This window comes from Myxine glutinosa, chromosome 2, assembly GCF_964187855.1.
Source record: "Myxine glutinosa chromosome 2, kmMyxGlut1.1, whole genome shotgun sequence".
NCBI classification, from domain to species: domain Eukaryota; kingdom Metazoa; phylum Chordata; class Myxini; order Myxiniformes; family Myxinidae; genus Myxine; species Myxine glutinosa.
In genome coordinates this window covers 162,916,172-162,933,460 of record NC_136262.1, presented here as the reverse complement: position 1 = coordinate 162,933,460, position 17,289 = coordinate 162,916,172, and the positions used below count along the sequence as shown (strand labels likewise).

The window sequence follows — 17,289 nt, the reverse complement described above, 5'->3', positions numbered from 1 at the left end:
GGAACAACGGATTTTATTCTGAAATAATCAGAATCACTACAACTTGGCACAGGTGGAGGCCAATTAACTCGGTGTGTGATTTTGAAGGTGATTGGTCACACCTGAGCCAATTTACAATTGCTATTATAAGGGGGGTCAACACTTATCCAACCAAGATATTCTAGTTTTGCATTTTTCATTAACTTTCTGAAATTTGTAGAATTTGTTTTTCACTTGGAAGTTGTGGGTTACGATGTGTAAATAAACGGTGGAAAAAGTGTTTTGTGCAAAACGAAATCGAAACAAACGGCGGAAAAATAAATTACATCATAATTTGATAAGTACAAAACTTCATCCAATACAACAACAAACAACAGGCATTTTAAGGCCATTTTCCCTGCAAGAGCGGGGGTTAGCCTTGCGGTCCCCATGACAATCTTCTCCATTTTGCCCTATTTTCTGCATCTCCCCTTGTTAACCCCCTTGCCCACATTTCTTCTTCGACCATCTTTAGCCAAGTCTTTATCGGTCTTCCTCGTCCTCCACTTCCTTCTACATTCATTTCCATCACTCTTCTCAACCAGTCACTTTCATCCTTCCTCAACACATGACCAAACCATCTCAAACTGTTTCTCTTCACAGCATCCATCACAGGCTTTATTCCCATCATCTTTCGCAAATCATCATTTGTCTTCCTCTCTCAACGATACTCCACACATCCACCGAACCATTCACATTTCCACCCTTTCCAGCCTTCGTTGCTGCTCTGCGTTCATTAGCCATGTCTCGCTCCCATAAATCATAACACTTCTCACATATGCAGCATACACCTTTCCCTTCAGCTTCAACGACACTCCCCCTCCTCGCCAGCACGCCACTCAGTTCCCGAAACTTCTTCCACGCACATCTCACTCTAGCAACCATTGCCGAGTCTGATCCACCTTCTTCATTCAGCACGTCTCCTAGGTAACAAAATGTTTTCACACCTTCCAGCTTCACGCCGTCTCCAAGATCCAACTCAACATTTCCTCCATCTGCAGCTCCCTCTGTGCACACCTTACACTTGAATGTAGCTGCCACACTGGTTAATGACCCTCTCAAACCACTACATTTTTGATGAACCCACTCAGCGCATATTGTACATTGAATGGAATTCACTCCGACACCCTTCCTGCACACAGCACACGGCCACTTCCCAGTTCTTTCCACCTCACCACATGCTTTACCACTTGCCATCACCTTCGTTTTTCCAATATTCACCTTCAGACCTTTTGTCTCCATACATTCCTTCCACTTGTTCATCTTCTCCTTCAGTCCATCCATACTTTCTGCAATCAACACCAGATCATCTGCATACAACAACTCCCACGGTAAACCCTCCTTTACGTTCCGAGCCAGCACCTCCATCACAGCTACAAATAGTAGTGGACTTAGTACCGACCCCTGATGCACTCCCACCTTCACCTCAAACTCACCACTGTTCCCGTCCTTCGTCCTTACAGCTGTGTGCGCTCTTTTGTACATTGCCATCACTACTCTGATCAACCATTCCTCCTCTCCTAACTTCCTCAATGCCCATGTCACTACTTCACGTGGAACCCTATCGAATGCTTTCTCCAGATCAACAATCCCAAGAAACAACTTCTTCCTCTTCTCCATGTACTTCTTCTGCAACTGCCTCACAATAAAAAGCACGTCTGTCGTTCCTCTTCCTGGCATAAATCCAAACAGCATTTCGTCAATCTTCACTTTCTTCCTTATCCTCCTCTCCAAAACCCTTTCCAATACCTTCATTCCATGCTCCAATAACTTTATCGCTCGATACGAGCCACAGTCCAGAGGGTCACCTTTCCCTTTGTATAGAGGGACGAGGGTACTCAGTTCCCAATCCACTGGAATGCGGCCTTCTTTCACCACCAGATTGCAGATCTCTGTCATTCTCTTCACACCCCAATTTCCCGCTGCCTTCAACATATCTCCCACAACTCCCGTCGGCCCTCCCACTTTTCTACTCTTCATTGCTTTTATCGCTTCCTCAACTTCCTTCTCGGTTATCTTCTCTGCCAGTCCTAAAACTGGGTTACTCTCTATGTTGCCATCCCATTCATTCTCTGCATTCAACAGTATTTCCATACATCTATTCCATCTTCCTTTAATTCCATCTGGGTCCACAACGATTTGTCCCACTTCATCCTTCAAGCAACTCACCCCCATCACATCACATCACACCTCTTTCACTATCTGCTTTGCAATCCTGAATACCGCTCTCTGACCCTCTTCCAAATCCAAACGTTCTCCAAACATTTTCCTACATGCCTCCTGTGCCTTTGCTACCTCTTTCTTTGCAGTCTTCTTGGCTGCCTTACAACTTTCATGCTCTGCCTTTTCTGCCCCCATACCCTTCGCCTTAATAGCCCATACCTTCGCCCATACCATACCATAGACTCTGTATTGGGAGGAAGAGGTGTACAATAATTAATTGATTAATTACATAATTCAAATCAATAAAAAATGATCATAAAATATTTTCTTAACCAATTATTGGCTAATAGCATACCGAAACCACCAGTGCTTCATCCGAAGCTTTAACTTTTTGAAAATTAATTAAATAAATCATTAATCAAAAAAATTAAATAATTAGTTGATCAATTAATAAACACTCGATTAATTGATTGATCAATAAATCAAAAATATCCTTTATAGCCAAATCACTTGGTCACTATCGTGACCAAATATCAGCTTTCTGGCTCAAAAGGTGCCTGAGATATTGCCCAGATAAGAAAGAAAATAAATACATGATTAATAATTAAAATAAATAAATAATGATTGTAAAATAATTAATCAGAATACCTCAACCACTAAACCACCAAGCTAATAGAATACCTAAGCCACCAACGTTTCATCTGCATCTGTAACTTAAAAAAAATAATTGAGTAATTAATCGAATAATTAAAGAATTAATCGATTAATTGATTAATCAATAAATCAAAATAGCCTTTATAGCCAAATCACTTGGTCATTGTCGTGTCCAAATATCAGCTTCCTAGCTCAAAAGGTGCTTGAGATATTTCCCAGAAGAGAAAGGAAATAAATAAGTACTTAATTAATCGATAATAATTAAGTAACTAATTAATGAATTGATTAATCAAAAAACAAAAAAAATAGCGTTTTTGCCAAAGCAATTGCTCACTGTTGTGACGAAATTTCAGATTCCTAGCTCAAAGGATGGCTGAGATATTGCCCGGACAAACAACAAAACAAACAAACAACCGGAGTGAAAACTGAGTACTCCCTTTCAGCGCGCGTCATTGCCGGGCACCCTTCGGTGCCAGGAAATGACGTCATGCAGCGCCTGGAGATGGCATGGGAAAGGAGCGGTGTACAATATTAATGTTGTTACAAAACAAAATTAATACAAATAATATCTCCCCCTCCCCAAGGGATATTAACGCTATGTCAACATTTATAAAAAGCTTGTCGTGCTTTTTCGTTAGAGCACTCCCTACCAGAAAGAAAAATATTATAAAACACAAACACATATGATTACCTTTTTAAACAGCCACTAATGCTGTTTAACACTAAACTAAAATAAATGTTGAGGAATCCCCACATCCGTGAGGCAAATTTTACAAATGGAACTGTGCGAAGATCTAGTTATCTATATAACCCACAAGGATTAACATGACCCTTCCTGCCGCTCTGGTAGGGAACGGGTGTATTAGTACCTAAAAAAGTGTCTGTGTGTGTCTGTGTGTGTCTGTGTGTGTCTGTGTGTGTCTGTGTGTGTCTGTGTGTGTCTGTGTGTGTCTGTGTGTGTCTGTGTGTGTCTGTGTGTGTCTGTGTGTGTCTGTCTGTGTCTGTCTGTGTCTGTCTGTGTCTGTCTGTGTCTGTCTGTGTCTGTCTGTATGTGTTCTATGCACGGCCACATCTTTTAAGTTGCAAACTCCAAACTCGAGGTACAAATACAACCTTCTGCACTAACTGGGGTCATGCTGATACTATGTTGCAAGTCTGGATGCAATTGGCCAGAACTGGAGAAGTAGCAGCGCAGCGCAGCACATACGCACGCACATACACACAAATAAATAAATAAAAGGATGTGGATATCTAGCTCAAAGCCAAAAATAAAACTAAATAGAAACAAACTTCATATGGAAATTATTTGTATTGCTTTTCATTTTGTCTACACTCTTCCCAAAGGAATGTACTTGTACATATAAAATAAAATAACTGACAATGAAAAACATCAGTGTTTCCATTGTGCTATTTATAATCTTGTGGTTGGTGCTGTCCGCAACCCTAGTTAGTTTAACATCAGTCTGTCTTCTGGCATCATTAAAGTGAGCTACAGCAGGACCGGGTAACTGGATCCAACTCTTTCAGGTTATATTTTTTGAGCTTTTGGCTAAATAAGCATCTGTTTTTCGGTGTTCCTTCCTTTTATACTTTAATCAGAGCTGGTACATATATAAAATAGCAACTTTACTAGCCATAGTACAAGCATATACAGCTAGCCATAGTTCTGCCACATAAACAAAGAACCCTCTTATAATTAGGAGCTTGAAGTCGTCTCTGGGTCACGGATAGCTCGATATTCCCAAGCTGGACGAAAAATAGATTGTGGCAGAACGCTGGCTGAGGTGTGGAAGAGAAAGAACCCTGTTGAGGATAGGTCCACAATCACCTTCGATTTGACGACGATACGTTTCCCTCAAAGGATGTCGAACATTTGCGAACAACTCCACAACACTATCAGTTTACAATAATTACATTAAGTATCCTTTATTTATCAGTGTACTCTCATTCTAACTGGATGTATTGCCTTTGAGAGCAATGCATTATTATACATGCGGCGGGAAAGAGGAAAAGAGGGAAAGGGAGATAGCTACAGGACATTACAATGGACCACCTCCACCCAAGAAAAAGGGGGCAATGTAAAGACCACATTCCTGTTCACAAGTTTATATAAACTCTGGTCTTAGACAGTACTGTGTGTGACTTAATAACATCTATCAAGTATAACCCCTCCACCCCCCAAAAGCGTAATTATGAAACTTGTGAAAAAAGCAATTAATATGGTGAGGACATCATGAATGCAAGTGTGTTAAAGCCAAAAGATGAGAGAAAAAGAGAGACAGAGAGAGACAGAGACAGAGACAGAGACAGAGAGAGAGAGAGAGAGAGAGAGAGAGAGAGAGAGAAAGAAACATTTATTGACAATGGTTGAAGGAAAGCAATGTGTGGATTAAATATAAAGAGGAGACACCACCTTTAGAGGCCATTTTTCCCCGCAGAGCAGAGGTTGGCCTTTTTCGGGCACCGTGGTCCCCTTTTTGAAGCAATGTTTTACGGCCGGATGCCCTTCCTGCCGCCAACCATGTTAGTTGCCTCTTGCGACACACAGGGAATAATACCAGTGAGCTGGTACTCAATTTGCTGACCTCAGAGGGATGGCAGGCTGAGTCAACCCCCCTGGCGTTAATTCAGCGATCGACCAGGATTCAAACCCAGGATCCTAGGAACCCAAGCTGGCACCCTAACAGCTAAGCCAACACTAGGCTAAATATAAAGATGAGCTAGAAACAAAGGCAGGACATTATTTTTGGAAGGGAATGGGATGGGGGTGGATTCAATTATATTTTTGCACATACCATCCATTGATGGCCCCTTAATTACAACAGCATAATTGTTTTGAGCTGTAACCACATTGTGCCTATGCACGACTCGTCTTGCCTGTTGCCATGAAAAATACATCGTTACGCAACGTTAGGTACAATGTGCTCACCGGAAGATACTTCACACAAGCCACATCAAACAAACATAACAAGAGAAAACTTGTGAAATCACCAAGACGAACAAATGAATGTGGAAGCCGAGCTGCACCTGGACCACAGAGGCTTTCACAGGCAAAGTTTATCGCTCTGGGAACAGCATCAGTCAGTCGACACGCGGTAAAGGCAGAGCCTAAACTCGTGAGCGCTCGAGAAAACCTTGGAAAAGATATCCAGGCGAAAACCTATCACGGAACTGCATCAGTGATCGCTAGCTGTTAGCCTTGCCGCGTCGTTAAAAAGGTCAAAACGCCACACGGTTTGACGAATCCATATGCATGACCTTTGTTTTTGTTTAAAATCATATGTTCGATGCATTGAAATATCACCAAATGCATATTGTGTTTGTTATGCCTCCATGCACGTTTATACCAAATACAGGATCGTTAAATCCAAAATAATAAGTGTTTGCAAGACAAAATAGTTTTAATCACATCCGAGGCTCAAACTTCTGCGATTGAGCGTGTACGAAGCAAAAGTGGAGAAAAAGGGGAAAATAAATAATGATGATGGGAATAATGCTTCGAGTATGAAAGTACATGACAAGGTGAGTATATGAACTGCATATAAAAATGAATATGAATGATCGTTTTAAGGCCATTTCTTCGCCGCAAGAGCAGGGGTTGGCCTTGCGGGCCCCATGACAATCATGGTTCCCTGTTTGAGGCAATGTTTTATGGCCGGATGCCCTTCCTGACGCCAACCCTGTCGCCTCTTCGATGCGCAGGGATACGGTGTACCTATTCTAAGCAGGGGTACACACCGGGATCATTCATCCCAGCAAGCTGGTACTCAATTTGCCGACCTCGGAAGGATGACAGGCTGAGTCAACCCCCCTGGCGTTAATTCAGCGATCGACCGGGATTCGAACCCAGGATCCTTGGATCCCAAGCCGGCACCCTAACCGCTAAGCCAACACCAGACAAACTGCATATGTGCAAAGTAATAGGTTCACCGTCCATTATTTATCATCCATGTGTTATGATGCGGAGATTCTGCAATAAAATAAACAAATTACAATCTGTTGCTCAGTCACATAATTTGTATTTTATTCAAGGCGGTGTTCCACAAATGCAATCCTCAATGATCTCCGTCAATCAAGTCATGTACGATTCAAACTAAAGTATGAATTACAAGTACAATGTGAAAAGCTACGACAGACACACTTCTCCAAAGTCTGAATGCGCTGTCGAGGGGTAAAGTGATTTGGAAAGGATCATCATGGACCGGTACACGTCCGTTGGCATTAAAAGAACCCGGATTATTATGACCCACTTGCGCATCCTGGCTAAAGCTCGTACCCAACTCCACACGTGCTGTGCAGAGCGAGTCGCACCACCTCGAGCGCATCGTGTCTAATCCGCCGGCGCCTGCGGCAGGATGACGACAGCATGACCGTAATGACGACTTGCAGGGAAAGGGATGGGTTAGAGGGGGAAGAGAAAAAAAAAATATGAAGGGACACAATTAAAAAGTCATCACTGTGATTTAGCGAACAGCACTCGATTCCATCATCCAATATTCCCAGTGTGGTTCTAGCCATATGGCGTTGGGAAAAGTGAGAATGCTCAAATCCTCATACTCAAGGGCAAGTCGTTCCTGGGTCCCGGATAGCTCGATATTCCCAAGCTGGATGAAAGATAGACGGTGGCAGAACGCTGGGTAAGGCGTGGAAGAGAAAGAACCTCTGGAGGATAGGTCCACGGTCAACATCAATAATTGATGCGTTTGCGAGAGCATCCCAGACACAGAGCGGGGTTAAATTAGACGATGCAACAACACAACTCGTACAACACAAAACCCACATGTGAAAGAAATCTCAACCGTCAGCAAAGATGTCACCAGGACCATCCACACCGATATCGAAGGAAACCTTACTCCATAAATTGGTCTTTAGAGAGACCGTGCTGATGTCACCAGACTTCATTGGTGACCGCAGGTGCATACATGTCGAGTCATCTGGCTACCTACGACCAGAACGTCGGTGAGGACAAAACTTATACACTTGTTAGTTATTGCATCAACTTACCGCTGCTTTTTCTTGAATTCGTTTCTGATGAACACCACGATGTACTAATCTCTCTCCCTGTCATTCTTTCAAAATCGAGGATGCCTCCTCATCATTCATTCCCCTGTCCATCCATCTTTGGCACTCACTTCACAACCATTTCCGATCCTGCTCATCACTCCAGATGGGTGAAGGTGGCCGCCTACCATTCCCTACCTGTTCGTGATCTTTTCCACTCTTCGTAAGCAATGAATATCATCCTCTTGAATTACTTTTAGCACAGGCTTGATTGGGCCTGCGTTAAAGTTCCTTGTATACATAATGTACCACCCAAAATAAATGAATAAATAAATATATATGTATATAATAGGTCAATGCCCTCTGTCTGTCAGCCTGAAACACAGAAACACTCCTAAGAGAGAAAAAAAAATCATTAGGTAAAGGTTGCTTCAAATTAATCCAAAAATACAGGAAAAATTGTAATTTTGTTTCAATCAGTCAAAACATTGAACCCGGGCGGTGTATAGGTATGCCTCAATCACTCCCAAAAAATATTTTTGTTATCTTTGCTGTGTGTGTATATATTACACACACACACACACACACACACACACACACACACACACACACACACACACACACACACACACACACACACACACACACACAATTTAATTTTGAGCTCTCTCAACCAGAGCAAGAGTAAAAGGCTTCCTTGTTTATGTTGTTTTATTTATTTATTTTACCATAAACTTCTACTTTTAAGTAAATACGACATAAAGGTCACGGCCGTTTACATCACAAACGGCTTTGCACCCTTTACATGTGAGCAATACTGCGTTTGTTTTGGAAACGCTTACAAGGCATTTCAGAGGTACAGGTGTGCGAGGCAGAGGTCAGAGGTACAGGTGTTCGCACAAGGTGCGTTATCGGAACGCACCTCATGCTTCCCGCCCGAAGCGCGAGCGTCAAACAGCTCGCTGATACTTTTATCGGGAAGTTGAAGAAAATGGGTCGAGAAAACACGGCGGAGTTAAAAGGAGGGAAACATCAGAACCGTCGTCCATCTCGTGTTAAACATTTATCACGTGCTCACCTCAGCAGAGCCGCACCTGCGTCGGATTTCCGACTCGCACAAAGCACGACGCGACGTTACCTGTCCACGACTCGACCCCTGCACCTCTGCCGTCCGCAGCTCGAGCCCACCGGCACACGCACACGCACACGCACACACACACATATATATATATATACACACAAATATATATATATATATATAAACACACACATATACATACACACACACAGGCTACATACACACACACACACACAAATATATATATACACACAAATATATATATATATATAAACACACACATATACATACACACACACAGGCTACATACACACACACACACATATATATATATATATACACACATACATATATACACATACACACACAGGCTACATACACACACACAAATATACATATACACACACACATATATACACACACACACATATATACACACACACACATATATACACACACACACATATATACACACACACACATATATATACACACACACATACACACATATATATATATATATATATATATATATATATATATATATATATATATATATATATATATATATATATATATATATATATATATACACATATATACACACACACACACATATATATATATATATTATATATACACATACATACATACATATATACACACATACATATACACGCACACACAGGCTACATATACACACACACAGGCTACATATACACACACACAGGCTACATATACACACACACACACAAATATATATATATATATATATACGTATATATATATATATATATATATATATATATATATACGTATATATATATATATATATATATATATATATATATATATATATATATATATATATATATATATATATACATACACACATACACACACAAATATACATACACACACACACACACACACACACACACACACACACACACACACACACACACACACACACACACACACACACACACACACACACACACACACACACACACACACTCGTGTGAAGTGAGCGCCACGATCGATAGAAACGCCGCGAAAGTTGAGGTGAGTCGCTTCCTCCGCGATCGCAAAGCAAAAACTGACAACACTCCAAGCGTTCGGAATTGGCACCAGGGGTTACTGGGTACCTCAGCACCTGTCTCGTCAGGCGAAAGTTTTACCAAAACAGCAGTCGATCTTCAGCGGGAACCGGAACGGGGGTATCCGCGGCGATGCCACGATTATCGTGCTGGACCCCAGGTGGGCACGTACACCGTACCCGTACGTTACAGCAGTGAGAGTGTGAGGTGTGTGTGTGTTACTGTTAGATAATAGTGTGAGCTCGCCCGGATCCAGCGAACCGCCACGTCCGGCTCTCACCTTCACCTCATTACACGGCGCCGTGCGGACGAACACGCTCTCCGCAAATCAAGGCACAGCAAGACACGACACGACAAGGCGAGGCACGGCAGAGCTCCCTCGTGCGAGCCTGCAGTCTAAATGTTCCAGCGAACAGCGATTCACGTGAAGCGTTCTGCGCGCAGGCTATGCGTCGCATGCGCGTGACGTCGTCAGACGTAATGGGCGTGTCCCTCACGAGCCACGCCTACTTTTTGTTTTTCCCCTTTCACACAACAAACGGGCAGCGAACGTCAATTCTTTTTTTTTTAGCTAGGTTGTGTGTAGTCAGCGTTGCATATTTATAATATACGCGGACACATTGAAGCGCAACCACATTTTAGACAACAGTCTATAATACGACGTTCCGCAAATAATGGAAATACACCGCCCAAAATACGGTGAAATCACTGAAATGGTGAACGCCCTTCGAAAGTGGCTCGACTCGGTTCGGCGAAAGGTTTTCGCTGCGCGCTTTGTCCTCGTTTCCACGGCACCGGTGGAAGTTTCCATGACCGGACCCCAGTTGCGTCGTCAAAATTACGAGCACGATACACGTCAGGAGGGATGGAGGGAGGTCTCACGGCCTCACAGCGACAGGCTTCGACGCGGTGATGAACCAGTTCGTCTTGTTGTGAAAATGTCTGCGTGACTGGAAAGACAACCTTCAAACTTGACCCACAACTCCCACGACATACCAACGAACAAAGTTACAAAAGGCTGAGAATTTAATCAGCCTCCCGACAAAGGCCCGTCATTTAAATATTTTTGACAAATTTGTTACTTTTGTCTGTGGAATGTTTTTAATTTTTCCAAGGCTTCATCAAAAGCCAAATCGCCCAAATCATTTTCCAAGGCTTCATCAAAACCAAAATCACCCAAATCATTTTCCAAGGCTTCATCAAAACCCAAAGCATTTCTCCCCTCATGCGAAATGATTAATGGTTATGCAAGCCTGTTCTCGAATGGGTGATTGGACAAAATCATCAGGAAACCAACAAAACAAAACCAACAAAACCAAAATCGCCAAAATCATTTTCCAAGGCTTCATCGAAACCCAAATCACCCTAACCTAAATCATATATATATATATATATATATATATATATATATATATATATATATACATATTTATATATACAGTATATATATATATATATATATATATATATATATATATATATATATATATATATATATATATACGTATATATATATATATATATATATATATATATATATATATATATATATATATACGTATATATATATATATATATATATATATATATATATATATATATATATATATATATATATATATATATATATACATATATATATATACATATATATATATATATACATATACATATACATACATATATATATATATATATATATATATATATATATATATATATATATATATATATATATATATATAGTTGCGGATCTGCCGCCAGCCTTCTCCCCTTACCAAGGGGGATTAGTCCCCTTGTCTTGACTGACATGGCGCAACCCGGGACCTATTACGTCCCTTCCGGACAGCGCTAAATAAGGTTTCAGGACCAAATTCGCTGTTACCTAAGTACTAGCGCTGCCCTGGAAGCGAGGAAATAAGCCCCGCACGAACCACGTGTGTTGGTGATACGCCGAGCGCTTGCGTACACGTGATTCGCGCCGTTATTAATTACTAGACCCGATTGGAGCGATCTTATTCATACCACCCTTAGTCAATGGAGAAATCACAGGTACAATCGAATCAGAAGGAAGAACAGAATTTATTTACACTATACAATGGTAGAAGAAAAGGGGACACAGAGCAGCCTTATACAGTCTTACTTAATACCCAGGACAAATGGGCCCGTCTCACACATACACTCACTCACACGGGGATTGCTGATGGGCAGGTTGATGTTCACCAGCGCGTCCAGGGATGGCTCCCGTGCAGCTCTCTCCGGCCCCCGGCACGTCCCTTGGAGATGGAAGTAGGTGAAAGCAGGAGCGCGCCGCGTGTCGTCTGAACGGAGCGGGTTATCACGGGGCAAACGGTAGGGAGCGGACTTTGGCGCGGCTGGCGGTTATTCACTTGCGGCTATAGCCACTCTTACTCGCGTGGCTGAAAAGCACTATATGTGTTCCCGGCGCAACTGGCTGCGCCCGCGTACTTGTATGGTTCAACGCCTCTTCTTCTATCTCCTGGAGCGCACATTCTAATGTGAGGTCAAAGTCAACAACGGCGAGTTATGCACGTTTGTTTTCATCTCCGTCTCCGCGTGTGTGTCTGTGTCTGTCTCTGTCTCTGTCTCTGTCTCTGTCTCTGTCTCTGTCTCTCTCTCTCTCTCTCTCTCTCTCTCTCTCTCTCTCTCTCTCTCTCTCTCTCTCTCCCTCTCCACATCCTCTGCCACTGCCGTATGCACGCGAGTCCTTTTATCAAGCTCCCTCTCTGCAAGTCCTTTCACCACTGGTACAAGTCCTTCGACCAAGTCCTTCTCAATCAAGTGTTCCCTCGCTAGTCCTTTTGAGGGCTTTGCGCAGCGGGTTATATAGGCACGCCCTGCGAACCTTCTGGAACTCACCAGATGCGCTTTACCACGCCCTCTCACGCTATGCCGCTAGAGCTCTGATTGGCTGGTGGCTCTTACCGTCATCGCCTCTGCCGCTCCCGACCTCAACGCCGCCCCCACCTTTTTAGGCCTACCTCGTGTTAGCTTGACTAGGGGACAGCCAAATGGGGCGCCGGATGGATTACGCCCATAGAGGTAGAATTGGAGGTGGGAGCAAAATGAATGGGGCATACTTTCCTGTCTTTACACAACGCAGGTACTAAGAGGGTAAATGGCCTATTCTTACACATACGAAGACATAACTATACTACAAATGGGCCTAGATGTTGCTCGTGTGACTAACTATGGGGGGCAAACCTTTAACCTTTAATGACTTCAATGTGCAAATCTCAAAACCGCAGCACTGCCCCCCTCCCTTTCCAGACTCGTCCCCGAGTCGAACCCACACAAGTGCAAACGACCGGTTTTGAGAAATGTTTGGGACTAGTTTTTAAATTACGTGTGACACTTAGATGTGGTCCACCTCTAACATTTAATCGAACTCCCTGTATGTGACAGTTTTACAACACTAGATATGTCCCACCTACTGCGTTGTGTAACTAACTCTAGCCAACTCACACCCACAGCTAACCGAATTGTGGAATTGTTTTGAAACTAAACATAAAGCCGGTGGGTGGCATCTTATTTACAACACTAAACCTAATTATTTACATTTCTATAACCCAGGACCTGTTCTTTTTGGAAAGAAGTTTGGAGGGGAGAAAAAGCACAGCACTGCACCAATGCACCAATACACATTTCACAAAAAGTTCACATTTCAAATGTCATACTTAAATGTCACATTTGCTGCTTGGCTGCATCTTCTTGCTTCCTGCTTCATCTTCGGTGTGCAATAATAAAAAACTTAAAGGTCTTCTTTCCTGGCATACCAAAATACAATGTACAAACCGTGTCCGTTTTTATTGCCAGCAGGGCCAATCTCATGTGGTCCGACTTCGTGACATCGACGCCACTTAAAACCAGTGGTCCGCAGGTGCAAGGTAAGTTTGCAGCAAAGGACTGCTCAGCAAAAAGGCAAGGCTACAGGACGTGTGGTCCATAAGGTGTATTGTGGTGCAGCAAAATGCAGTAGGGGTGCCGCACAGGTGTAGCCAGTTGCAGCTGCACAGTTCAGTGTTCCTGCACACTTCCCTCCAAAATGGGTCCATGGGTGGGGAGGAGAGACAAAGCACAGTTAGCAAAGGAAAGGACGCAAAGGTACACATCAATACGAGGCAATGCAACATGAGGGGCGTGGGAGAGCGAGCAGAGCAAGCTCGTCCCTAACCGTTCGTAACCCCCCATGTCAGCTACACTACAGTACCTTTACCCCTCCCTGTATTTACACTTTACCAACTCGTCTCTACATCTTGTCTCCCATATCCCCCTCTAAACCAAATTCATCTTCCAATCCCTCACAAGAAGGAAGAGATGGTATTACACACAATGTCACACTTCCACGTCATGATGCGTCTCACTTACTCAACAGTTTACAAAACCCGTTGTGGAGTTCCGTCTCCCTGGTGAGTGGATGTGGATGGTGCGAAGAGATTTCTCATCCTACCTATCCTCTAATAACATTAACTCGGTTACACTACCCGGGGTCATGCCCTGCCAATTGGCATCTTTAAACTATGTGATTTTAAAAACCAATTCCCATTGACCATCCTGTGATGCCATACAATTTGGGTCTCACTCCACAATTTTTCACTACTGTGCCTTTGCACAATTTCGGGGCTGGGTCGTGTGGCTCCACTAACAGGTCCAACTACCTGCGCACCTCCACCACTGAAGTCGCCACCCGAGCTTACCTTGCTCCTTGCGACTACCCTAAATCTGGGAAGGCCCCTCCTGGCTCTCTCACCCCTCTGATGCCCTCTCTGGCATTGGGCTACCCGGGTCCTTCTCCTGGATCCTCGGGCCCCACTGAACACTACTCTGACTGGCTCCCAGAGCCTACCTGCGGCCTCACCTGGCCGACAGACTACCAGTGGCGGAGTGCTCCAATAACCATACGCACCAACAAAGCCCACACGCCCAGCCATTCCACAGAATCATGCACCCATCCAAGCACTTCCTGCTACTTCCTGCACCACAGATGTCAATATCCAAACAATTTACCTAAACCCTCTACCTAACTTTAAACTACCCTCCCCGGGGTATTCGTGAAGGGGTCCATCTCCCCCCCCCACCCCCCCCATTCACTCCTTCGCACCATGCATTCCACACCTTTTATTCCGCACCAAGCATTCCACACCACTTATTCCACACACACCAAGCTCTCTTGCACACCTCTTGTGCTCACACACCTTTTCTCCACTTGCACCCCATGCAAGTCAATTCACTCAACACAATTCCACTTGTCCTCAATATACCACTCATACACCACCTCTGGTTATCCCCAACCACTTCCTCATTTGCGCCTCAATCTCAAGCTCATCCTCACAGTGATTCCCATTCAATTCCTCATTTGCTCAAGCTCATCCACACACACAATTTCTCCACACTACTACACACACACAGCATCATCTAACTAGCTGCTTTTCCCCCTAATGCTCGTGCTTTCCCGTCTTCCCTTACACTAAGCACTCCCTCGTCATTATCATCCTTCTAATCTCTCTATGTCCCCTCCACCTGTACAAATGTCTCTACTTAAATCTTGTCATCTACTGTCATTTCTAAATCCCTAACAATTATCCCAGCCCGCCCTCGGCTAGTTTACACTGCCATCCCCATATTCTACTGCTCATGTGCCCCAATTGAGGAATGGTAAACCTACCACTCCCCCACGCAGGGTACCATTCGCCAACGCTATGGCTATTCGTCCACTAACTATGAGCCTCTCCGTGCGGCAATACATTTTCGTCACAGCTCGGCTTCGAAAAGCCGATTAATGCATGCGGGTGGCTGGTCTACTGTAGGTTGGGTCCATCCGGCATTTTCGATTCAGGGGAGGAGGTTTTGTTGGGCCAAGGTTCCAGGCGCCATCTCTGCGCGGAGCCTTTCGGTCCCCGGCATGATGGCCCAGCCGCCCACGGTCGGAGCACCGCGCCCGCCAGGGGGCGAAGCTCCGACCTCTCCTACCCCCCCTCGAACCGTGCCGATCGCCTTTACCGCCAAGGCGCGGCACCGACCATACAGGGCGGGGCCCGGCACGAATCGTGCACGCCACCGCGGCAACGATCCCCGCCGATCCCCGCTGCACACAAAGCACCCCGCGCACTGAGGGCTCACGTCGGCTATCCGTCACACTACGCGGTAACCCCTCGGTCTGGGTCGATGCTTGAGCCGCATACTCACACCCACACGCGACCCGCTCCTTACTCGCACACCGAGGCGCTCCAGCGCCTCCCATACACTCCCTGCATTCGGTTACCGCACGCTCTCGTGCATTCTCTTTCCTTACACACTCAGGTGCACACCACTCAGGTGCACTCACGCCGTTCGCACACTCCATTATTGCACACCATCGCGCACATCCTGGCGCTCTCATACTACTCGCGCACTCCGTTACACACTCGGCCATCGCACACCCTCGTGCACACTCTCTTGTTACACACTCAGTAACAACCACGCATGTGCACTCTTCTGGTACACACCCAATCAGTGCACACTTACCCACGGGTGTGCACTCTCCTGTTGCACACCCAATCACGTGCTCTGTTGTGCACTCCTGCACACTCTCTTCGGCCATCGCACACTCCGTTACACACTCGGGTTTCACACTCTTCCTCGACGCACTCTTCCCACTCACATTCCATCATACACTCGCGCTTCGGCACACACTTCCTTCGCACACGCGCGCCAGTCATCTTCACACATCGCACCACGGACCTTCCACGAGCGCCCGGGTATCGTCGGGATCCCAAGCGCGCCAAAAATATTTTCGCGCCAAATATTTTCACGCCATACACGCTCCTGCTCACGTTCGGGATTCTCTTCTCCGGCAACCGCACCTGCAAACCTTTATTGGGATTAGCAAGCACGGCATCACGATGCGAACACGAACTTTGTGTGCATTCCATTTCGACCTCCAATTTATTTCCCGATTCTGCCGTCTCTTCGGCCCCAATTTCAATTATAATCATTTCATTGTCCCCGACGACCGCCGGCAACAATAACATTTCGTCTTCCAATTCGACCTTCCCCGGCGCTCCCGACATTCCTTTATTCAATTCGACGGCCGTCGGCTCTTCTACACCCTGAGTCACAATTTCTACCCCCTCGGTCAACTTGACTGCACTCTGCTCTACCCTGCTCTCCACGCGATCCTCACATCGCGTTAACCCGTCGCGTCCCTTTGCAACCTCTTCGCTCAACTTGCGTCTTATGTCCTTCCCTGCCTCTTTCGTTTCCTTTTTCGACGCC

At 44.6% G+C, this 17,289-nt stretch overlaps 1 protein-coding gene across 12 annotated transcripts in view; it reads right to left on the bottom strand.

Annotated features, from left to right (window-relative positions):
• LOC137421113 (heparan sulfate glucosamine 3-O-sulfotransferase 1) overlaps window positions 1-17,289 on the bottom strand; it is a 461,391-nt gene that overhangs the window by 247,380 nt on the left and 196,722 nt on the right. Inside the window, exons 1-2 of one of the 12 annotated variants that reach the window (XM_068106841.2) lie at window positions 10,295-10,478; window positions 7,086-7,217 (exon numbers count right to left, since the gene is read on the bottom strand). The exons of 1 other annotated variant lie outside the window; for it this stretch is intronic. In XM_068106841.2, coding sequence (XP_067962942.1) covers window positions 7,086-7,160 — 75 coding nt within the window. In that variant the 5' untranslated portion in view covers window positions 7,161-7,217; window positions 10,295-10,478. Of the gene's footprint in view, window positions 1-7,085; window positions 7,218-10,294; window positions 10,507-17,289 lie in introns of those variants that run through there. 10 more of the 12 variants (XM_078771898.1, XM_078771899.1, XM_068106842.2 and 7 more) reach the window with 10 other exon arrangements.